Here is a 25,958-nt window from a genome sequence, read left to right on the forward strand (position 1 = left end):
TTCCTTCCTTCAAGGAGTTTGTATTCTAATGGAAGAGACAACATACAACAAATTATACTTACAATGTGATTACAATAAAAATGTTCACACAATATGACTGCAATAAGTTGGACTTGGTAATAATAATAAAGATTGATGAAGTAATCTTCAAAGGAAGAAAGTTTGCTGAAAGGTGGTGGAAAAGGAATGGTCTGGAAGTTGGAGTGATCCTACTCTTCCTCTGGATCCTGTACTTTGGAGGCCATAAGAGAAGAGAGTGGTGTTGGAGGGGCGGCCAGGGATGCAATGTCTTGAGAGAACTAGGTTTCTGTTAGTGTAAGAAGATAGAATGGAATGTGAATAGATACAAAATAAAAGGGAGTTAAATAATAAAGTGTGGGTAGGGGCTCCATAGGGTTTAGTAGAATGAGAAGTAAAAGGATATGGCAGCACACTATGGGTGGAGTTATATAGTCCCTACTATATATCAGGCACTATGCTAAGCATTTTACAAATATTATCTTTTTGATCCTCACAACAATCTGGGAGGTAGGTGCTATTATTATTCTTATATTATAGTTGAGGCAACTGAGGGAAACCAAGGTTAAATGACTTCCTCATAGTCCCATAGCTAGTATTTATCTGAAGTCAGATTTGAACTTGAGTCTTCCTGAGTCCAGATCCAGTGCTCTTATCTACTGCACCATCAGCTGTCTCAGCATGCTATATAAATGCTAGCTTCTAGCTATTGTTAGCTGTTTAAGTTGTAGGTAGGACCAAGGTAGATAAGGATTAGAGTACTGGGAGAGGAGGAAGAGGAGTTTGTCACCTCTGCAGATGCTGAATCTGAATGACAGGGCTAAGGAAAGCAAGATCAGGGAAGTTACCTTCAGTTGCTTGAGGAGTGACCAGTTGATAAAAGCTTCAGTTCTCTAGGGTCCTGTGATGATTGAATACAATCACTATTACCTGTCAGCACTTCTGACTCTCAAAGTCTCAGGTTCACTTACGGCTATGAGAGCCTCTTAGTGGAGGAAGAAGTTCAGTATAAGTCAGCTGTATGCATGATGTTTAAAAAAACCTAATGCTCTATTAGGCTGCATTAAGAGAGCCATTTCTTCCAGGAATAAGAAGTGATAGTTCTTCTGCACTGTCCCCTGGTCAGATTGTATCTGAAGTGTTATGTTTACTTTGGGGCACCATGGTTTAAGAAAGGAAGAAAGAATTAAGTTTATAACTTTTGATGACTCCAGCTTTCATTCAATAAGCATTTTCATTATCTTCTATGTGCCACTCAGTCCAATTAAGCTAGCCTTCTTAGTGTTCTCGTATACAACATTACCTCCTGAAATGCATTCCCTCCTTCCCTCTGTCTCTTAGAATTTTCGTTTCCTTTGGATCTCAGCTCAGACACCACCTCCTCCTACATGACACTTTTCCTGATCTCACCCAGTTGCTAGTCTTTCCAGCCTCCCCCTCCCTATTACCTTGTATTTATTTTGTATGTACTTATAATGTGTGTATGTAAACTACTTAAGATCAGGGACAGTTTAATTTTTGTCTTCATAGGTGTTTAATAAATTATTGATGATTGTTTGCAGGGTACTATGCTAGGTGCGGGAATTACAAAAGCAGAAATGAAACAGGCCCTTATTTGAAGGAGTTTGTAGTCTTTTGGAGACATTACTTCTCCCTGAAACAATAGGCCTATCTTTTTTTAATACCAGTGTTCCTCCGTATTGTTATTTTATTTGTTGCTTTATGACAATTTCTGTTCTGTCTTCTCTCATTTATAGAACTTTTTAAAGATCTGAGACGTTGAACATAATATTGATAAGCTTTGAATAATGGGAAGAAGCTACATAGTAGAAGAAGCTGTTGGACAATACCTTTTAAACTTCAGCAACCAAGAAAAGGCATTTGTCTCTGGTCTTTTGATAGGACAGGTATGTTTATTTTAGGTATGTATTTTTTTTTTATGGGACAGGTGTGTATCTTTTAGGTATGCATATTTTAGTCTCAAATTCATTAATATGACTAAGCTTTTGGGGTTAAAAGTATGATATAACACATTGAATACCCAGGGTCTTAATTAGCTTACTTTAGGCAAAATGATCCCTCTACACTCCCTTTACTGTACCATCCTTTCCTCATCCTTCCACTTGTACATTTCCTCTTTTCCCACTCCTGTTTTAAGGGACAGTTTCTGTTTAAGTGGAAAAATAGTTTTGTAAATGTTCTTTTATCATGTTAATTTATAGCAAGCAAATGGTGCAGTTCATTAATTGCTTTTAAAGCCTGTCTGTTCTGCTCTTCTTCCTATATATTTTTCTACCTCGTTTTTCGTATTTACTGACCTTACCTTCACTTCTGTTCTCTCTTATTTATCTTTTTACTTGCTGCTTAACTCCTCACATTTTTTTCTCTCCCTTTGTGGACAGATTTTTTCTTATACTTGAATATGATGGAAAGGGCACTGAACTTGGAGCCAGGATAGACATGGCCTTGAATTTCAGCTATGATATTGACTATCTTGGTCATTCTGGGAAAGTCATTTGTCTTCTCTGAGCCTCAGTTTTCTCATCTGTAAAATGGGACAATACTACTTAAACTACCTGCTTTATAGAACTACTACAAAGACAGTGCTTTAAAAACTATAGAAATATGAACTATTTATCCTCCTCCTATTTCTTTCACCAGAGATTGGGATGGAATTAGGGAGCAGGGAAAGAGACATAGGGGATGACATCCATTTTCTTGTAGGTCTCGGAGAAAACAGGAAAAAATAGATCAAACCTAGACATTTTATTAATTTAGAAGATAATCCTTTTCCAATGTTTCCCTTAGAAATAGAAAAAATAAACACCTTTCTGTACGCTTTACAATATTTTTTGTTGGTTTTAACTCAATTTTACTGCTTCTCCAAAGCATTTCTTATATTGCTCACCCTTACTACCTCCCTTTGAAGAACCATGAATCTATAATATATTAAAAGTTAGAAATAATGGCAAAGCTAGAAATTTTAAAAACTGAGACAAAAGCTTTTGGTCCATATTTTTCCATATTTGTTTGTTATCAAGATGAATCAGAACAAGGACTGTAGAACAGGATGTTTGTTATACTATGTATATTTATTGAATTTATTCTGTGTGTACTCTAGTGACCAACTGACCATATATTTGATTTTTTTTTAATATTTAAAATTGTATTCTTTGAAGTTCAGGACTGTGTTGTTTATTTTTAGCCTGTTTTATAAAGTATATTTTGTTCAGAGTTTCCCTTTTCTCTCTTGCAGATCTTGGCAAAGGCCAACGGTCTGTATACTCTCTCTGTTTCTCATGACCCTGGGCTTGTCCTCATATTGCTATCTTCTCCTTTAAGTGTTTTGCTTGGGTCCAAAATTTGGTACTATTATACCCTTCCTTGTTGAAATTTACCTGTCCTGAATCTCCTTGACTTAGGGTCAGGGTCTTTTTTTTTTCCCCCAAAGTAATAAGTAGCCATTCTATACTAATGAGAAGAGGCTTCTCAACCAAGATTTTATTCTCCCATACCTCCTGGCCCAAGAATTTGTACAGTGTAACAGTTAGTCAATTTTAACACTAATCAGTTTTCCTTCTTATTTGAAAACCATTCATTTAGCCAATTCTTGATTATTGAAGGTTTTAATAATACCAGCAGTAAACTTGTGATTAAGACAATTCAAATTCAAATCAAATTTTTCTGTTAGGTCTAGTAAGAGGTTTGTTGAGGTAGGTCAAGATTTTGTCTATACTGAAATTTTTGGATTAATTAGGTTTAAATTATCAATACAATTTTCAACTATCACTGAACACCATTGATATTTGATTGTAATGCCGCCATCATCATCATCATCATCATCATCATCATCATCATCATATTTAGGATTTTGTAGGCTAAGTCTCTCAAAAAATATGTTTGTGATTATGAAGAGAAAGTATAACAAGTAGGAAAGCTATGTCCAAAACTTTAACAATTACAGCTGTCCAAAAATGGAATAATATTCCTTGGGATGTGGTAGATTTCCCCTCATTGGACTCTTTCCATAAGAGGATGATAACATCTCCAACAAGCAGGAGGGGGCATTTTGGTCAAGCATGGGTTGGACTATATGACTTCTGAGCCCCTTTCAAACTCTGAGAGTCTGTGAGTCCAGGAACAGAAAACCTTGTAGACAGAAGCTTTTTAAAATCCCTTTTTTATGATTATGAACCGACAAACATGGAAAAGAACAGAAAAGAAAGATTCTATAGAGCACCATGAATCTCTATTTGTTCATCATGAGTTTTTTAAAAACATAATGCATTTGGCACAGTACTTGCCACCCTGTTTTTGTGTCATTTCCTAAACTTTCTGCTCTCTTCCTTTCCTTGTGCTGCTCACTTCACTCAGTGTTGGTTTATAGGATCATGATCATTGGATCACATATTTGGAGATGGCCATCATACAAGACCTCTTGGGTTTTATCCTTTTTGTCATTTATTGTTCATTAATTTTCCATTACATTCATATAGTTTATTTAGTCATTCCTTAGTTAATGAGTGGGGTTTTTTGTTTTTTTATTTGCTGTAATCAAAAGTGTTATGAGGATGAGGCATTAAAAATATCATTGTATATGGTAACTAATTTGAAAAATTAGAAATTTGTTTTATTGTAAGTTTAATAACTAAATAAATTAATCAACTGGCACATTCATACTACTTCCTTTATATAGGCCATATCTGTATTCTTTAATTAGATGTCACTGATAGTTTTTATTTTATTTTTGTAATATTTTCATTGTGAACTTAAGTGATCAACACAAACATTTCAACAAACAAAAAAAAAGAGGATTGTATATAAAAGCTGTTAATCTTTATTATGTAGTTTCTTTTATATGCATTAAATTTAACAAGGTAGAAACAGAATTACCATTTGTGTTTTATTTTTTAAGTGTTCTTCACAAAGGGATTATGTAGTTCTTGCCACTAGAACACCACCTAGAGAAGAGCAGAATAAAGACACAAGATCTTCTCAGTCACCACTGGATGACCTGGATGAAGAATGGATTACAGCCCATGCCAATCAGGTTGTGCTATTTTATAATATATGTAAATATTACACACACACACACACACACACACGCACATGCACACACATACACATATGTTACATATATGTAATCATAGAATAAATATTAATGCAAAATTAAGCCAGCATTTTATTTTAGTTAATGACATAAAACTAGAATTTTAATATTCATCCTCAACTTTCCGAAAGTGTCAGCACATGTTATTAATAATGATGTTTTTATTCACGTGTATCTTAGCTACCTTGTGGGTTATTTCTTTCAACCTTAAGCTTAGTTCAGCTTCTTTGTTTCCCCCAAGAACTCTTTGTTTTTAAAATATTTTCTTTGCCCAGCTGTAGTGTGCTTAGTCTGTGCAAACTCATTCTAACCATGGACAAATAATTCATCACCTAATGACCAGCTTACTAGTGAAGAGTCTCTTCACATTTATTTATGTTCCTTGGAAAGTAGATACAGTTTTTGCTGGAATGGTACTTGAAGCCTTTTCATTAAAGTAGACCCTGCCAGAGATGCCATTTTGTTGACATAGTCTTCTTGAATCCAGGGTCATCTGTATGCCATGATGAAAAACAGGAATAGAATTTTGTGGAGGACATAGGAATGTTAGCATAAGAAAAATCTAGGTAGGATGGTAAATTTAGTATATAAAAGTGTTATAATCTAGTCCAAATCCAAATGGAATATTTAGATTATATTTGCAAAAGGCACATGTGCTAGTATGGATTAAAGTTTGTATTTAGCACTTCTAGCAAAACTTGGAAGTAAAATAAACGATAAAGATACAGTGAAATTTAACATGGAAAACTCAAGAGGATTTTACAAATGTACTGCAAAATTCACCCATTTTTTCTGGAATACATGAGAAAATTAGTCCATTTTACTTCTAGTTTGTAACTCACATTTTAAAAATCTTGAGTTTATTTTAAAGGTTTCTTTATTTGAACTTAATCATTAACAGATCAAAGTATTTCAATAAATAAAGATCTTTCTTTTGTTCGAGAGCAATAGATTATCCTTAGGTTCTTATGAAGGCCATATATTTGTTGATTTTTAATTGGATAAAGGAGGAAATACTACACTATTCACTACAGTATTTTTCATTACATTGTGTCTTGCTGTAAAGCAAAATTTGTTGTGTGTACTTCCCATACATACTTATTTAGTTTCAACATATCTCATTCTAAGATGGTTTCAATTATAAGGGATCCCATGGCATGGATACCACAGACAGGATATTCCAAAGTACTTAGAGGACAGACAAAATACTCAGTGGCTTTAGCACACTTTGATAATCTAAATTTCTTGATACTAACATCAGTTTTCTGTAGCACCTTGGACAACACTCTAAAATAGTGGTTTCTTAATAAATACTTGGAAGAACGAATGAATAGTATGCCAAATAGGAAGGAAAACTGATTATGAACAAAAAAATCATTGTGCTATAGTTAACATTTTAATTAATTTCTTTATTTAGGTATCTAGAATGCTACCAGGAGGTTTATTAGTTCTTGGAATATTTATTATTACTACTCCAGATCTTGGGAAAGATGTTCAAAATGCCCTACGCAGGGTAGGTAAGAGCATATGAACAATTCTTAATATGGTTTGGGTATGTATTGTTTTAATTAAATACAATTTCATGTGAAGGTCACTGATTGTATTTGGATAACGCTCACAGAATTTTATGGGCTTGTATTATAATTAAATACTTATGCTTTCAAATCTAGTTGCAAGTTGTCGCGATAAAAATCTGTGATGAAAAGAAACTGAAGCTCAAAGTTCTGAGCATGATCATTTATTAGCAAGGCTAGCAGTTGCTAATAAGTGAGATTCCCAAAGCCCCTCAGTGGCCAGAGATGCATTAAATCAGACAGAGCAGTCTTTTATACAGTTGGTAAAGGTAGGCTTACATTTGGCATAATCAGGCTGACTGACTTACAAAAGGTTGTTTCCAAAGTCCGTGGTAAGGGGAAAACACAAAGTTAGTCAACATCATCTGGAAAGTCTAGAAAGTTCTGTGTTAGTGACCATATGCGCCAGAGTGGTCCCGTGGTAGGTTTATGGCCAGGCAGAACATTTTTGAACACGTTGGTGCTAATGAGTCTGGGCTCTAGCCTAGAGAAATGGGAAAGTTAAACTCTTACAAAGAAGTCAAGCCCTCTTATAGACTCTAATGTCAAGTAGTCAAACTGTCTTTTAAATCAAATTAATTCCTAAGTGCTGATTCCAGTGATTAGATACTATTCTCAATTAATAATTAATAAATAATGCAGAATAAACTGGGTTAAAAGTTTTCAACTTTACAAGGTCACAACATTTAAATACTTACCTAGTATGTATAGGGTTCTCTGTTGGACTCTGTGGAGATGTAAAACTAAATGAAATAGTCCCTACTTTCAAGGAGCTTATACTCTACTGTGGTGATACAGTTGAGTAAAGAAAAGATATTTGAGGAAGGAAAGACCACTAATACTTGAGAGGTGAGGGAAGCCTTTACTGAGATTGTGACAGATAACCCATGGCTGAGCCTTGATGTAAGGTGAGGGTGCAGATACAGGAGGAGGCATTCTAGGAATGAGAGAAATGCCTGACAAAAACCCTCATTTGGGAAGTGGAAAGCTGAGCTTGGAGGGCAGCTTGTAAGTCAATTTGGCTGGAACTTAGAGTGAATGAAGTAGAGGAACGTGCAATAGGGATGGGAAGGTAGGTTCATCTCAATTTATAGAGAGCCTTCAAGCCCAAGTTAAGGAATTTCCCCTTTGAATTACCAAAATTAATCTAGCGGTATATATATGCCAGACTTCCCAGAACACTGATTCCTGGGGATTGCTGTAAATATTAGATAGGCAGGTATGGGAATTGAGTGAACCACCTGACTTCATCTTGTGACTCAATTCTGCATCTAGCTGAGTTCCCTTCCTATTCAATTATGGGTCTAGTCCAATTTTTGTTTTGTGAGAAAACTATTCAGTTTGGGGAGTTGTGAGAAAATTTTGTTGCATTGTTTTAACCTAACCCTGCGTGGCTGGGAAGCTGGACCACCTCTACCTATTGCTTAGGGACCCTTAAATAAGGATCCAGGTTATGCTGACCAGAAACCCAATCAGATCCAAATATTGATGCAAGGAATTTTCACATTATTAATCATTATACATCAATGTATAATATAATTATATATCAAGCAGCCCATATATCTTATCTGAAAACTGGCTCCACACTGGTCAATCAGTTATTGTTTCCTTGTTCCTTTGATTGAATACAGACACTTAGAGAGGAGTGGAAGACCTCTTTTCTGATTTCCGGGAATTGTACCTGTTTGCTTTCCCTCTCCTAACTCAGAAAGCCTCTAATGTTTCCTGCAGTTAGAAAGTAGATGACCTAATCTTGTATCCTGGTTTATATTCTTTTGTTTTCTTTTAATGCATAAAAATCTGTTTCCCCCTGTATTCAGGGTCCAGTGCCAAGCTGAGGAGGCCTGGTCCTGATTTGTTATGCAATTGGCATGTATTGCTTAATAAATCGATATGCCTAGAAGCTCGACCCTTTGTTTCCTTAGTCATTTTAGTCAGTTGACGTGTCAAACAGGTGACATAGAATTAGACATTTTTCTCTTTTGTGTTAATAGTTTTGTGGCTCTTTAAATATAACCTGTATCAGAAGTTTTAGAAATTTTATGAGTTTCAGTTATACAATGAGATTCTAATGAAATACTTTTGAAAAAAATTTGGTTCAAGTTGAAACTAATTCTTCATTTCATTTGGAATAACATTACTCTTTTCATTCAAATACTAGTCTAAAATTAATTTATGTTTAACCTATTTTAGATGAAAATAATAGAGTTTAATTTGAATGACATTTATTCAATTAATTATTATCATTTGAGTGCTCTTAAATAATCAGTTATTTTTATCTCCAAGAATGGAATCTAAAGTAGACAGTAGTTGAAATCCTTATTTTACTTTAGCATCAATCTACAATGGTATGGTAAGAGAAAGAAAAAAAAGTCATTTATTTGGTATTTCTTCCCCAGCTAGTGTTTGCTGTGGAAAAATCTATTACTAAAAAGAGACTATGGAATCTCACAGAAGATGACATCTCCGACCGGGTCACGCTTCATGTCTGCTCATCTACAAAGAAGTATCTTTTACATTGGGTGTTTACTGTTTGAATGTGCTATTGAAATTATATTCCTTCATAAATTTCTTCATAAATTCAATTCATATGTCATGATTTACAAAATTGTACATACTGTGTACAATTTTGTAAACAATACTTGACAAATAGGCGGTGTCTGATTTATAAATACGAATCTGACCTTCATGGGGAAAATTGTTTCTTCTTTCTTAATTCAGTCTAATTCTTAGGCAGCTAAATGGTAAAGTGAGTAGAACGCTATACTTGGAATCAGGAGGTGCTGAGTTCAAATCCTGCCCCAGACACTAATCTAGCTGTGTAATTCTCAGCAAATCACTTAACCTCTGCTGTGAGGATAAAAAGAGAGGATAATTATAAAGTGTTTTGCAAATCTTAAAGTGCTATATTTTTCCTGGCTGTTAATTAAAAACAAAAGAGAAAGTATTTGGCTACAGATTTATCTTCTCTTACACAGAGAGTTTACAAATTCCTGGCATCCAGAGGGTCCCATTGTTCTCTTCCCTCCCCTTTCCTTTTCTTGCTTGGGGAGAATGGAGAGGACAGAAGAGAAATTGGTCTCTTGAATTGGAATTTCTGTATATTCTCATAGAAATGGTATTATATGTGGTGGTTTAAAAGTAGTATTGGTACTAAATGCCTTATGAATTAAATAAACTTGTGGAATACTTTGGAAAATAACTACTATTCACTGCATGAGTTCTGAGGGAAAATGTGTTTCTAAATAACCTATCTGTGAGCTGGGGATTACTTGCACTTAAAGAAAAAGGATATACATATTTTTTGAAAATTTCAAGGTGACTGCTTTTTTATCTCAAAAGATAGATAATAAAACTAAAGCAGGAAGAACCCATTCTCCATATGACAAAATTGTTCGTTTTGAGTACCAGTTTTTAAGTATTATAATTTTGTAACATGTTATGGGTCATTGATGAAAGCAATTAAATTATGCAGACATTTATTAAGTACCAGCTGTGTGCAAGATACAGTGTTTGGTACTGAGATCACGGAGACAAGAAACAAAACAGTTCCTGCCTCATTTTAACGTATTACTTCTGTCAAGAGTTCAAGGGTACATATAGTATGTGGAGATCCCTTCCACCTCTGATGTTCTTTTTCATCACATACAAAAAGAAAGGGAAGGAGGGAAATAGGAAGGAAGGGGAAAGGAGAGCACTTTATAGACTTTTCATTTGGTCTTCACAACCCTGGGAGATAGTGCTAAAATTATCTTTATTTTTCAGTTGAGTAAACTATTGAGGCAGACTGGTTGGCTTGTCCAGAATCATATAACTAGTTACTAAGTGTCTGAGGCTGGATCTGAACTCAGTTTTATCTCCAGGCCCAGTGCTCTATCCACTGTGATACCTCCTGCCCCCAAATAAACTTTGAAATTCTTTTGTGACTCTGCAACACCTTTCAAATAGTGTAGGTGTTTACATATTCCTATAGTCATACTTCCTACTTTTGTGTGCCTTTAAAAAAATTTTCTTTTTTTTTTAATTAAGCATTTTTTCTCTCTCCTACCATCTCCAACTGCTACTGAAAATTCAAGTCAGCAGCAAGCATTTACTAAACATTATTATGTGCTATGCACTGGGGGTGCAATGAAAGACATCCCTGCTGTAAAGGAGCTCTCAGTTTACTGGAGGAGATAGCTTGAAAAAAAGAAAAACAAAAACCCTGTAACAAATGTGTGTAGTCAAACAAAACACATCTGCGCTGGCTGTATCCAAACGTGTGTGTCTCATTCTGCATCTTAAGTCTAGTACCTCTGTTAGATGATGGGTAACATGCTTCATCATTGATTATCTGGAATTGTGATTGGTCATGATGTAGATCAGAATTCTTAAGTTTTTCGAAGTTGTTTGTCCTGACAACATTATTATTGTACATATAGTTCTTTGTCTACTCGCTTCATTCTGAAAGTTTATATAAGTTTTCCAAGGTTTTCCTGAAACCATTCTTTTTTTTTTTTAAAGCAGTAATCCATACTCATATAATTAGTTCAACTATTCCTAGTTGATGTTCTTTGCTTCATTCTTGGCTTCTAGTTCGTCATCATTACAAACAGAATTGCTGTAATTATTTGTGTGCGAGTCAGTTTTTTCCTTTTTCTTTGATCTTTTTGCTTTTAATGTTAGCTATTATTTTTAGACTTTAGACTATTTTGGAGTAGTGGTATTGCTTGGTCAAAGTGTATACACAGGTTGTATTCATATTAAAGATGATGCTAATTTTCTTACATTTAAAGTTGCATTACCTGACTTTACAGTAGATGTTAGTATTTGTTCTTTTTCTTTTGTCTGATTCTGCCAAATATTTATTTCATTTGTATTTCCTTAATTAGTCAAGAATACTTTGTCGCACTTATGATACCCGTGACCCAAAGGTAAGATGAATATTTTTTATCCAACCAGTTTATCTTGGAACCAGTTATGTTTGTTTTTAAAATTATACTTTAGTCATTAGTTTCAGTATATTTATTTCAGCATGCTCCTACTTTCTTTTGAGGTGCAAAGGTAGCTAGAGTTCTACTTGACACTTAAATATAATTAACATGATTACAAGCATTTCAGATCTCTGGAAAAGTATTTAAAATACATTTTTTATTATCAGAGAGAGAGAGGGGAAAAAATTTCCTAAGGTTTCAGCAGATGTTAGATTTAAAGGCTGTATAAAATACAAACCATCTGTGTTGCTTCCAAATCCTGTCTGTGGCCCACCTTTCCAAGCCAGTGGTATGTTACTGTCATTCACTTTCTCTCCATTCCATCAGAGGGGATGCTTGGTGTTTAACATACACGATGTTTTATTTCCCATCCTCCCTCCACAGAGGCTGTCCTCAGTAACAAAACGAACCTCCTCCCACCTGACAGAACCCCAGTTTCCTTCAGAGCTAATGTGCTGAAGCGCTTCCTCTTGCTCTCATGAGAAGCCTCTCTCTCCTGAAAGCCTCCATTCATAGTGTGGTCCCCCAAGAAATTATTTTATGCATATTTTTTACTGACTTCTTTGGGCATGTTTCTTAATAATAAAATATAAATTCCTTGAAGGTAAAGAGTATTTAATTTTTGTCTTTTATCACTATCACCTCCACAGAACCTGAAAAATGTTAGGTGCTGCTCAAATGCTTATTGAATTTAAAAATGTAATTAAAGAAGCCAATTTATATTCAAGGGAACTCCATTTGAAATGATGTTAATATTGTAGAAACCAAGTGTCACTGTGTTTTCAGTTATATGAAATTAGCTGCTAATAGGGTAGGGAAACCCAGAGGGTGGAGCATTGTCAAGAAGCAACTTTGCAGTTCCATTTTCTTTGGGTAAGCAAAGTCATAAGACTTTGGAAGCAAGCAGAGCAGCCACTGAGGGTTCAGACTTGGTTTTGAATTCAGTTTGTATCTTGAGCCAAGTATATGCAGAGACACAGGAACTGCTGCTGTTTGTACTGGTAGAGAGAGGTGTTGGGAACAGTTGTGCCTTTTGGACAAGCAGAGTACTGTTACCTCATTAATTAAGTAATAGAAAGAAAGAATGACTAGCTTTGCCTCAGACTATAATACAATCTCTGACTACTGTATAACATACCAGAAAAGGAAGTGGTGAGGAAGAAGGGACATCCACAGAAAGTTTCTTTTTAAAAGAAGAATATTAATTTATTATCTTTTTGAGAAATTAGAGGATTTGATAAATTGTTTGTAAGGTGGCATATTCCTGTTTAGAGCATGGATCATTATGATTGTTTCAAATCATTCATTAGTTTTGAAAGTGACATTTCTGTTCCTGGTACCTTAGATGCTGTTAAAGCCATACTAAAGATCATTTAATTCAAACCCCTTGTTCTGCAGATGGGAAAAAATCCTGGAGAGGTCAGGTCATTCTATTGAATATGAAGCAGTAAGTGACAGAGCCAGGATTGGAGCCCAGGTCTTTTGATACCTGATCTATTCAAGGTGCTTTCTACTATCCCATGCTAGAATTTTAGATCAAGAAGAGTATAATATTAGAGGCTTGGCCAAAGGTTAACCTCTTTTCTAACATTCTTAAAATCGTTTTTTGAAGAGCCAATTTATACTTTAGATGTAATTTTTATTATTGGTGCTAGAGGTTTTATACCAATTGTCTTTAAATTGTATAATTTAATATATAAACCAATACAATAAAAAGATTAACAAATCTCAGTACTTTGTCTCCAGAAAATTCTTATTTTAATATCCATTTATAGCTTAGTAAGTAGAATAGAGAGCCTTGAGCTATTATAACTTAACAGTGTAATTAGTTAACTACCTCATTCCCTTGAAAAAGGCAGTTTGATGCTGAGGGCACACAAGTATATGACTTAAAAAAGAGGCTAAGAAGGGGGGAAGGAGAGCAAAGGAGCCAGGTTTGGGTTAGGTGAGATGCTGTTGAACAGGATCATTGACTAAAGAGAACATGCCAGAGTGCCCTGGGAGGGGTGGGTGGCAGCTTGATTAGGCTTTGGTGGCTGGGCTTGTAGTGTTTGCCTGTTGATAAGTCAGACAATCAACAAGCATTTATTAAGCATTTAGTATATTCCAGGCACTGTGCTTATTAAGCTTTGTAGATGAGTCCACATACAGGTATAGACCCTTCCTTCATTTTACAAATGAAGTAGTTAGGGCCTAGTGAAATCAGAGCCACACACTGCTAGTTAATGTCCCTAAAAGTCCATTATTTTTTGGTCACTCGGTTAGCATTTATTGCCTTTTGTGTTCTAGACACTGTGCAGAGCATTGGAGATACAAAGGCAAAAAAAAAAAGTCTTTGCTTTCAAGAAGCTCAGAGGGAGAGACAACATGCAAATAACCATGTACAGGCTTGATACATACAGGATAAGTTGGAAGTAGTCTCAGGGCGAAGGCACTAAGATTAAGGAATTTTGTATTTATTTTTATAATAAGGAGTTTATTTTTTAGGAAAAAAGTGCTGTCTCACAGTTTTATCTGTCAGAGAGGTTAAACCATAGGTCTGAACTACCAGAAGGATAAAAAGATCTCTATTTAATGGCAGTCAACTGAAATTGTCTAGGTGGCCTTAAAGCTCAATGAAGACAAAGAATCATAGAATCGAGAGCTAACAGGGACGGGAGAGATCAACCTTCTACTGATGAAGATATGCCTACTGATAAATCAGATAATGCATTATTGTTAGAGGGATATTTCACACATCTTTGCTACTTTCTGACCACCATGTGGATCAGTCTACAAATGATAATTCCTGTGTACATACACACAGATACTTATACTTAAAGGTATATTTTTTCATAATCAAAGTGGAGAAAAAAAACTAGATGGTAATTCTCTTATTTCTAGTAAATGTTTGGAACTGCTTTATAATATGATTTTGAATAATAATACTTCTACTAGGCAATTTCACTTGGACTTTTAAAAAAAATCCACAGAATTATTTTTATTCATTTTTTAGAAATCCAACATAGTTATATTTTTAAAGCACATTAATTAAGTTGTTTTGAATTTAGAACTTTAAATATTCTAAATGGCTACCTATGAGAAAGCTCATTAAAATAGTTTACTTTAGTGGAGTGGCATTGGAAATGTATATCTGATTTACACAGGCATAAACAGAAAGAAGACTCCATCTCTCACCTCTCTTAGTAGTCTGATATTCCTTAAGCTGTTTAACATGTTAAAGCATACAGTGTTTAGTGCTAAAGAAGTCTGTTAACATTTAAAGGATGCCCCTTCCAGAGATACTTAAAAGAGTAAGAGTTCCTGGGCTCTTGTGTTTACAAAGTTAAGACGTTTAATATATTATTTCAGAGCCCTGAGCTGTTTGGCATGGTAGTCATACACATAGGCATTGTGCACAGTGGACATTCAATAAATACATGTCAATATACCAAATGTATAAAATCCCAGGTGCTGAGTGAGGAGTAGGGTTCTTATAAGAGATGAAGCCATAGTGCCTTTTGATATGACAGCCTCATGTCTAACCTCACCTCTCTGCTGTGTCTTGAAAACAGAAGAGCCAATAAGACTTACAGAATAGGGAATTTTAATACATGCTTCAAACTCTGGAAACTTTGGTTCTGGTGACAATTCTGCTTTGTAAAATCTATGCTCCAAGACCTCTCAGAGCTAATAATGAACCTTAGGCATAATTATTACTATTACTTTGTATTTTCATTTTGGAATAGAAATGTCATATTTAAAGAAATCTGACAAAGTTTGAAAATTTGCTGTCCTATAACATAATTACTTATCCTTATGCTTTTTATAACTTATTGATCCATAATATATTTTTATTTGAAGTGCATCATTTTATGTGTGTTTTTAAATCTCAGTCTTACTTCCTCTTTTGTCACTTCTAGAGTTCACCAAAACCTGCAGACTGGAAATATCAGAACGGACTATCTACTTCATGGCTTTCTTTAGATTGCACAATTCATGTTAACATTCATGTTCCACTTTCAGCCACAACTGCTAGTTATCCCCTGGAGAAAAATACAAAGGTAATAGATAAAATAAACTTATAATATTATTAAATAACTGTTGAGAATATTGTCTTTCTTTTCCATTATTGGACACCATTAGGTGGTGATTTGTTGTATATGTGTCTTATTCCTCCATGCAGATTATAAGTACCTTGATGGTAGAGTTAACCAACCAGTGCCTTGTAGTTGTTTTTCTTTCTTGCACACATTAGGTGCTTGGTAAATATTCTTTATTGAAAAAAAAGTTGTCTGGATTTTTCTTTGTCTTAGGCCTCAATTTAGCTTCCTTACCTTTCCTAGTACTTTTTTCTTACCTCTTTGTATAATTTCTTCTCAGTATCTCGAACTTAGGATTTTTCCGCTTTTGTTGCTTTTCCCTTTTGTCCTTTCTATTAACAAGAGAACTCTCTGAAACTATTTGATATCTTTCATTCCATATTATAGCTCCTTTCTGTAGTGTCTTATGTTTTTGTTTTTATTTTTTTAATTTTTAAAGACTTTTGAAATGAATAGGTATCTGTGGTTAAACTTTTGTTCTCTATTTTATGCATATTTAGGGAGATTTATTTACAATTTAGATACATATAGGTATATGCCTCATATTTTTAGTCAGGAGAGAAGATATTATATATGGAGTAGTTAAAGATTGGAGGTATATTGCAAGTTTTTTGAATATGATTTCAAGAATATTATTTTAATATTAAGTATTGCCAATGCTTTTAGTTTTTTAGGAACTGTGTAAGCATGGGAGGAAGAAAAATCTAATAAAGTTGAAATTACTTAATATATGCTGTACCTAGAGACTTAATGAGATGTTTTTCTTTTAAGAATGGACTTGCACGCTGGGCCAAGCAAATTGAAGGTGGTATGTATTTGATCAATGGACAAGTTAAAGAGGAAGATTGTGAACTGCTAGAAGGACAGGTGAATTCAGGAAATTATGTTTGAGCTATTAAATGATTTGAAATATTTCCTTTAAGATGAAAAAAATTATGACTAATATTCTGACAGAATCTATAGAATTTGTATGTCATTTAGTCCCAGTATTTCTGAAGATTTGTACATTAAAATGTGGTTAAGGGCCAAATGTATTAATCATGATATAGTGCAGTCTTGAAAAACTTGCTGGAAGCACCCAATATTTACAGCTCTTTGGCTCTGAGTACAGTAATAATAGCTAATATCTTCTTAGATTATAACTAGACTCAGAGTGATTCTGACTCAAAAACATATTTCCAGTGAGTTAATTGGAATAGAGAAAATTGGGGAGGAATTGATTTTTTCAAAAATTTTGATGTTGATATATAGTTCAAAAATTTCATCCCACAAATGCTATCTCTAGTGATCAGTATGATTAAACAACACTGTACTGTTTCCTGATAGTGCTTTTCCCTTAACTTTTTAGATTTTTTTTTAACCTGTAGTATTTACAAATTTTGGCCTCTTGTTAGACCTATTCAGTCTTATCACTAAAAATGTCTTCAGGATGATTTCTAAATTGCCTTTTAAAAAAAAACCCGAATGAAATATTTATTGCCTAAATAATTAGTATTTTAATTTTTTTCTCTTTCAGAAAAAGTCTTCTAGAGGAAATACTCAAACTACTAGTCAAACTTTTGATGTCAGGGTCCTGACACATTTGGTAAATATTGGGAAAATGCTACTAATCTAAAACCTTTTCAGAAAGTCATTATATGGCATTAACAAAATCAACATTTTGGAGTTTATTATATTGAGAATCATAACATTTTAGAACTTAGACATTATTAATTTTTCAACCATGAGAACAGTTTACTTTTTAAGTAACTCATAGAGGTATCATTTTCCTAAAACCATTTCTGACTACATCTTTAGCCCTAAAGCTTGGAGGAAAGGAGGAAAGAATGGAAGATGATGTTGAAAGGATTTTAGGTTTAGAATTTGGGAGAAGCAGGAGCTCATGATGGATCACCTCAATTTTCTCCATAGTATACTCTGCTGAGAGGGAGTAGTGATAGAGAGAAGGAAAGATTTAGAATCAATTGTGAGAAATTTATCAAGGAAGAGTAAAAAGGATTGGTATGTAGCATTGAGGGCCCATTTAAAATTAGATAATATATGTGAGCTTCATTTATCTGATGTGGCTGGCTCTTGATAGTTATCCACATATAAAACATTTGAAGCTAAATGGTGGAGAATGTAAATGGGAGATGACTATCTCAATCTGCCTCCAATAAACTCCCATGAACCATATTTTAAGTCATGGGGACAGAATTATAGGAAGGCATAAAGATCGGAAATGGAATGTCATTTTTAGAGAATGGTTAGTTGTCCTTTTTATTCTGGAACAAAGATAGAGGATGTGAAGGAAAGCGAAATAGGTCTGGAAAACTAGGTTGGGACCAGATTGTTCCATGTTTTAAATACCAGGCTAAGAAATTTATTTGTGTTTTATTCTAGAAGCACTACATTAAAATTTTAGGAAGTTTTTTCTTATGTTGAGTCACAATTTGCCTCCCTTCACTTTCACTCACTGGTACTAGTTTTATTGTCTAACACCAAGAAGAACAAGGATGAATTGCCTTCTACATGACAACCCTTCAGGTAGTTGGAGATTGCTATCATGTCCTACCCCTTTCTTGTCTCTTCAATCTGCCTGCCCTAATCTAAAACCCAGAAACAACTTTCCCTAAAAAATACTGTATCCTGAGTTATCACCATCTTATCTTCCCTTGCATTGCAAAGTCCTACACAAAGCCCTCTGTACTCTTTGACTACCCCCTATCTCCTCCCTGCCCCCCCAGCCTTTCCACCACCTCCATCCTTCACCCCTTGTAATATGGCATACATCTCCACCATTCTGCTGAAATTAAATTTCTTGACACTGCACTTTTCTGGTTCTCTTCCTGTCCCTCTGACTGCTTCTTCTGTTTACTTTGCTTCCTTCTTCTGTGGCTTTCCTCACCTCTGCCCTTTTTCCAAGAGATGGACATTTTAGCAAGATTCTCTTCAGCAAGAAAGCCTTTGGCTTTCTACTTAGATGTATCTATATTTTCTTCCTCAGTGATTACCTCCACTCCATGGCTTCAAATCTTACTTCTTTGTGGTCTGTTACCAACTTTTAATTTTTTCTAATTTTTCTGTTATGCCTCCTTTTGAAATATGTTCTGGACATTTCTATCTGGTCATCATATTAATTTGCACTTCGAAAGTCAAATTCATTATCTTTCCATCTAAAGAACCGACAGGGTAGGTAACTTGTGCAGAATTACATAGGCATTATGTGTTAGAAGTGGGACTTGAAACAAGGCTTTGCGGGTTCTAATGTCACACTACTTCTCATATTTGTGCTTAAAAGAAAAAAATTGATTTCAGGTTACAATATAGATGCTCAGAAAAACTACTAAACTACAAAAAGGAAAATGGGGTAAAGACCTTTTCATAATTGATGGAGAATATTTTCAAACATTGGGGCAAGAAATAGAAGTCATACTCATAAAATTCCTAAAATGCTCATGTGGAGTGTAACATGATACTTGTTTTATTTCTAATGGGAGGGCCACTTAATCATTATTTAGACTAAAGGCAACATTTCTCTTTCAGCTCCTTAATTCGAATCACAGATCTACAGCTACAGTCCAGGTCTGCAGTGGTTCTGTAAACCTCAAGGGTTCTGTGACATGTAGAGCTTATATTCACAGCAACAAACCCAAAGTTAAAGATGCTGTGCAGGTCAGACCATAATTACCATCGTACAGGGCATGATAATGTTTTACTCCAGCTGTTTCATAACATTTTAACCTTTTAAAACTTGGAATCATTCATTTGACTCTACTTGGCAAGGGGATGTAGTGTACATATACTTGAGGTTTCCTTTAGGGTTTTTTTTTGTTTTTTTTTTTGGCTAGGCAATGGGGTTAAGTGACTTGCCCACGGTCACACAGGTAGTAAGTGTTATGCGTCTGAATCCGGATTTGAACTCAGGTCCTCCTGACTCCAGGGCTGGTGCTCTATCCACTGCACCACCTGGCTGCCCCTCCTTTAGGGTTCTTAAGAGGAAAATGCTGAAAGAGCTAAGTGTAAGCATTATTCTTAGTTTTAAATCACTGAGATCACAGTCCTCGTGAATCTAAATTACAGTAAAATCACAGTACTAGTGAAAATATAGTTTATTTACATGTTCAGAATTAAATCCGAGAATTTATGATAAGGTTCAAAGATCTTTATTCTCATTTTTCTTTAAATTGAAATAGCCTATGGATATTCCTTGGTATTTTCAAAGGATCTGGGATTGCATCAATGTGGGTAATATTGCTCTCCTATTTGTTGATAGAGTAGACCCTATGCTGTAGATAGAAATTTTTTCTAGGTCTTTGAATAGCCCATAAGTACTGGTGCAACAGAGTTGCTAGATTGTTAGTCCCTAGATTATAGTTGTGTAAATGACTCACCTCCTTTTCAAATAACATTTTCTGAATGAGGTCTGTGTTACCTCTTGCATGGAAGTCATCATTTATAATTTGCTGTACCCTACTTTCTTCTGATGTATACTCACAATTTTGATTCTTTAAAAATTATGGCATTCCTTAAATTGCAATTATGGCATTTAGGGTTGTATATAATTGTATCAAAAGGAGTATTGGTGTTAAAGAAATAAATTTTTACGTCAGGGAGCTCCTTGGGTTTGTCAAACACATACTGTTTCTCAGATAAAATTATTTTTATTATTAATAAGATATAGTATACATTATTTTATTTTATATTTCTCCATTTTTCTATGTAAAAATGGAGGAAATTTGTCCTTAAGTAATAATTATACAATTCCCTATAGGATCATCAACCAACTATGGATGAACTATCGTAATAGTAAAAGTGCATTCCAGGTCCTTTTCCTCTCAGAATCTTAAGTTTCTAAGAGCAACCAAAAAAAACTGTACTGTCATGTTGGGTGCCAAATCATTCAGAAATTGTGAAAATTATGACACTTCGAAATAATTGTGTAGTTCACCAGTTTGGAGCACTGACATTGACTAGTATTATTTATGCAGCATGTACATACTTACTAATTTGGAAGTAATTAATTTGGATAGGACTGAGCTGAAATTTATCTTTATTCTATTAAAGGAAAAATACCTTTATGATGTTGATGGAAATTGCTGAGGAAATGAATAGTAAAAATGAGTTTGGAAGGGAAATATTTACCTGCTTTAAGTACTAAGCTTGTCAGTCACTTTAGATTTAGAATTATGTTTCCATTTGTGTTTTAGTAAACATAATTTGACCCTAAATATTTCAAAACTATGTCAGTTAGGGTCTTATAGCAGGAGCTCTACATTTCTATTTTTGATTGTGTTTTGTTTTTGTCTCTAGGCATTAAAGAGAGATATATTGAACACAGTGTCTGATCGTTGTGAAATACTATTTGAAGATCTTCTTATGAATGAAATACCAGGCAATAAAGGTTTGAATATAAAATAAATGATTTTTAAAATTTCATTTTATGTTTTCTTTGTTTGATGCAGGAATATAACGGGATATAAATTGGACACATTCTTAGGGTTTTGTGACAGAATTGCAGGAAAGTATTTTTAGCACTTTAGGAACAAATTTTAGCAATATTTGTAAGCGTTGATTGCCTAAATGGCAATTTTTTCCTCTAAAACACGTGACCTACTAGTATGTGTGGCCTATGTTGTAGATGATTACTTTTATTTACTTAAACATGTGAGTTCCCTCCAGAACTTCTCAATGGTCAAAATACAATTAAAATTTTTTTCGCTTAATGTGTTCTAAATAGCAATCTAATTCTTTGAAAATTGGTAGTTACTGTCTGGTATGTATGGTTGCTTGTTACTAAGTAGAATATTTGATTAAACAGGAAACTTTACCCATGGACCAGATAAAATGATATATTTTACATAAATAGATAACTTATGGAGTAGACTAAAATATAATTAAATTCAAGAAGGACTTTTAAATATTCATGATTGGTATATAGATAATAGATACATAATAGGTTATTTTTGAGTGCTAGGGATGCTTAGATACATCCCTAACATTTTAAGATGATGTCATGAAGGTAGATATGTCTTCCCATAGAACTTTTTTTGTTACCACTATTAGAGAGAGAGACATTGAATTGACTGTACTTTCTTTGTGTTCTAAGGCTTAAAAGTGAGAAGACCTTGACTTAAGTTCCTCCTTTGACACTAACTAGTTCTGCCTCTGTGGACAAATCATTTAACCTTTCTAGAATTCTTTTTCCTTATTTATGAAATGGGCATAATAATTATACTACCTTTCTCCCAGTGTTGTAAAGAAAGTTCCTGGTATACCATAATATATTCTTTGTGTATACAGTATTTATTACTTATGCCATTTAAGAATGTTTAATCATTTTTTTAATTTGACCTCATTCAGTATTTTTGACTTTATATTCAGAGTAATGTTTTTAACATTTTGATGACTTACCTGTTTAATATCTTAAAGTGGCATTTCCATGACTTAACTCACAGATTGAATATTGCATCCCTTAAAGTAGGTGTTCTTAACTTTTTTTGTGTCATGGACTCCTTTGGCAATCTGATGAAGCCTATGGATCCCTTTTTGGAAGAATAATATTTTAAAAAAAAATCACTTTGCAAATTGAATGACTACTGTTCTGGTCCTTGTTAGAGTATGAGGTATTTAGCGTAGACATATCATAGTTATATAATTTAATTTATGATGCAAATTATATAATGTAATGATATTAATTATATAACAAAATATAGGGAGTTCCAAAAGTCTTAGTACAATTTTAAATTATTAAAGCTTAAAACCTCAGGAAGATGAGTCTTCATTACTTCAGCTCTGGCCACTGTGCCACCTAGTTGCCCCTGCCTAGGAGTTAATCTGCAGATATATGCTACTTGAATCCACGGAAGCTGACGAGATCACCAAGAGAGACAATGAAGGGAGAGAAGATGAGGGCACTGAGGGACACTCGTGGTTTGGGTGTAAAACACGGATGGTCATCTAAGAAAAGTACTATAGACAATAGTCTCACAGAAAGGAATAAAAGCAGCTGAGATGCCCAAAACCTCTTTTGAGGAGACGAAATCTATGAAAGGAGCCTTTGCCTCAAGTGTCTTGTGTATAAAAATGTTCAAAGTTCAGAAATCAGATGAGGAGCTCTCAGAGGTCCTAATGCAATGGGACAATTTATCTCATAGGGATCACTGATACTAGGTGAGATGAAACCTGTTACTGGACTGTGGCTCTGTTTGGGAACACTGTATTGAAAAGAAACAGGATAGATAAGAGCAGAGACTGGGGAAGAAAATGGTAGCATTGTAAGTAACAAAGTATGTTCCTGTGAGGAAATTCAAGAACTAGAGGAGGGAATCATGACGAAGACTATTTGGATCTCATGGTTCATATGAAAATTTTTTTAGCATCTTACCTTTGTCTATCAGGAAAATCTTACCAAGAGTGATATTTGGAATGCATAATATAAAATTTATGTAAACCACAGCACCCTTACATGAATTTGGGATCTGAATAGAACATACTTACTTTACTATATAATCTTTTAAATAAACACAGATGTATTTCTTTGAAGTTGTGGATGACCAGCTTAATATAATTGCATAAAACCACTTATAATACTAGTAAAAACAATTAAGAACCATAACCGTTAGTAGCTTACAATTAACTTTTATTTTGTTGCTCTAGCATAACAAAGTAATCATTTTTTTTAAGAGAAATAAACTTGAGATATATGTGGGGGACATAGTATATTTCTTTTTAACTTAAATGATTAGATTCTTCCTTTTTGCTTCTGGATCTGTGGAAGGCAGATTTGGGTTCTTCATTTTAAAATGTCTCTTTGAAAATGAAAATAAATATAGGAATGATTTTTGGAATGGCAGAATTATCTTCCCTCTATTTCTGAGTTTTTAGTATATTTAAAAAAAAAAACTTGTCTTTTAAAAAATACCCCTAGTAATCTCCATTTTTGTCATCAGTTATAAACTAATTAGAAGACCAGTACTCATTTGTAAACTAATTAGAAGACCTATACTCATTAGCAAATAAATTTAATTTAGCTTCTGAAAAAAAGAAGTTAGAAATGTTTTTCTTTCCTTTTTCCCTTCTTTTTCTCTCTGTTCTTTGCTAATATTTCCTGTTAACAGTATGTTAACTTGTTTCCAAAATTAATTAAACCCACACATTTAATGTGCAGTCTTTAATGTACAGGGAACATATTTTTAAGGTTTTTCTTCTGTATTAGTAGTATATTAATGCAGCTCAAAACACTAAATTTTATTTTGCATTCTAATGTTTCTTCCATTGGCACAAATTATGAGTTCCACTGGATATTTTTAGCTTGTTAACAATAATAATGATTATTATTATATATGTATGTGTGTGTGTGTACATAATATAAAAACTGGACAATTAAGAAAAGTTACAAGGCAGTTCAGTGATTTTACAGCTAGGAGGCAGTCTGGTCAAAGAGGAGAATTTAATTTCCCATCTCTGAAAGGTAGATAATGTGCTAGAGCTAGAAGAAATAAGCTAATTTTTACATTTCCTGTGAAACTTAGGGAATTTTTCTTTGTTTTTCACTTTATATGTAAAGTCTTTGGTTGGTTCCTTAACAAGTAAATGTAACTTTTGTCATTTATAAGTACTTAATTTTGTTACTTGAAAAGCGTGAAGAAAATGATGGTATAACATAATTTGGAAAGTAACAACATAAAACTCACAAGAATCATTTTAATTCTACTGCTGAAAGAATACGTTTCTTCAAAGAATATATGCTTTTAAAGAGTAGGCTATTCTTTAAGCATAATTTTAAATAATATAAACCATAGACTAAGTTTTTATATTTATATGTTCTTGTGAATAAAATTATTTATATGAAGAAATAGGGAAACAATTTCAGTTTTCATAACCTGATTACTTTTTAAAAATAATTTTATTGATATCTTTTGTTTTTATAAACCTGTTTCTTTTCATGGAATGTTATTTTTCTTTAGTGGTACCTTCTTGACTCTAGTATAGCAAAATCAACCTTATGTTTAAATCCCTGAAGAGTCTGAATTCCACTCACTTTTCATGACTTATTTGATATTATTCCCCTTCACATTGTGCTCCAGCCAAAATGGCCTATTAGGTGTTTTCCAGACTTCGTACTTTCTACTGACTCTGTCATTGTCTTTGCACAAGTCCAGAATGCCTTTATCACCTCTGAATCTTAGAATCTTTAATTTCCTTCAAGGCTTAGCTCAGATGCCATGATCTCAGGGAAGCTTTTCTACATCCCCCCAATTGTTAGTGCTTTCTCCCTCTTCAATTTAATTCAATTCAGCAAGCATTTTAAAAGAAATTCCTCAGATTATTTTGTATTTATTCTGAATTATGGGCATGGTGTTTCCTTTAGTAGGTAAACTCCTCAAAGGCAAGGATTGCTTAATTTTTGTCTTTTTATTCCCAGTACCTTGCATGTAGTAGATGCTTAATCACTGTTTGTTTAATTAAATTGTTCAGGTGTTGAAGAGGATAGAAAGGTCTCTTTATCTGTTGTTTTTTTTTTTTGTCTTTTATAGTTTATGCCATCATTGCCATGAGTATCTTTTTCATAGCCAGTAATAATACTATTTACTTGATAATGATTATGCTTTCTTCTAGATTCTGAAAAAGAATTCCATGCTCTTCCACATCGAATATTTGTCCCTGTTCCTGGATTGAGTGTAAAGCTGTGTGATTATAAATTTGGAGATGAGTCGACTCAGGAGATACAGGAACATTTTATGGAATTGTTGGATCAGCACATAGGAATAGATGATCTAGAAATTGCAGAGGAAATCAATACAGGTAAAAATAAACAAGGAGGCATCATTGTAGCTATAGTAAACATATAAACTTGGGCTCTAGTTTTTGCTGTTCCACTTGCTAGTCTTGTGACCAGTCAGAGAGACACATAATTACTGAGCCTCATTTTCTCATCTGAAAAATGCTAATTTGTTTCTGTGAGGAAAGTACTTTGCAAACTATTAAGGCTGACATAAAGATAAGTTATTGTTAAACACATGATTAAACTATAGTGAGGAATCACTTAATTAGAAGATCAATAAAAGATTAACTTTTAAACATCTTATGGTTGTTTTGGGTATGCTGACATAACATTTTAAGTAAGGCATTTCAAATTTTAATCTTTACAGGGAGATAAAATGAGCATATTCCTTCCCAGAGGATATTAAGTACTATTGTTAATACTTAAATGTCAATG

General features: G+C 33.9%; 1 protein-coding gene across 3 annotated transcripts in view; it reads left to right on the forward strand.

Annotated features, from left to right (window-relative positions):
• Positions 1-25,958, forward strand: part of ODR4 (odr-4 GPCR localization factor homolog) — a 46,072-nt gene that overhangs the window by 5,234 nt on the left and 14,880 nt on the right. The window contains exons 2-12 of one of the 3 annotated variants that reach the window (XM_027868550.1): positions 1,776-1,925; positions 4,934-5,068; positions 6,546-6,641; positions 9,102-9,208; positions 11,579-11,615; positions 15,578-15,718; positions 16,529-16,624; positions 17,274-17,342; positions 19,283-19,411; positions 21,050-21,140; positions 25,358-25,543. In XM_027868550.1, the coding sequence (XP_027724351.1) occupies positions 1,827-1,925; positions 4,934-5,068; positions 6,546-6,641; positions 9,102-9,208; positions 11,579-11,615; positions 15,578-15,718; positions 16,529-16,624; positions 17,274-17,342; positions 19,283-19,411; positions 21,050-21,140; positions 25,358-25,543 (1,186 nt within the window). In that variant the 5' untranslated portion in view covers positions 1,776-1,826. Of the gene's footprint in view, positions 1-1,775; positions 1,941-4,933; positions 5,069-6,545; positions 6,642-9,101; positions 9,209-11,578; positions 11,616-15,577; positions 15,719-16,528; positions 16,625-17,273; positions 17,343-19,282; positions 19,412-21,049; positions 21,141-25,357; positions 25,544-25,958 lie in introns of those variants that run through there. The other 2 variants (XM_027868552.1, XM_027868551.1) reach the window with 2 other exon arrangements.

Source organism: Vombatus ursinus, unplaced genomic scaffold, assembly GCF_900497805.2.
Source record: "Vombatus ursinus unplaced genomic scaffold, bare-nosed wombat genome assembly UNPS02014789.1, whole genome shotgun sequence".
Lineage (NCBI taxonomy): Eukaryota > Metazoa > Chordata > Mammalia > Diprotodontia > Vombatidae > Vombatus > Vombatus ursinus.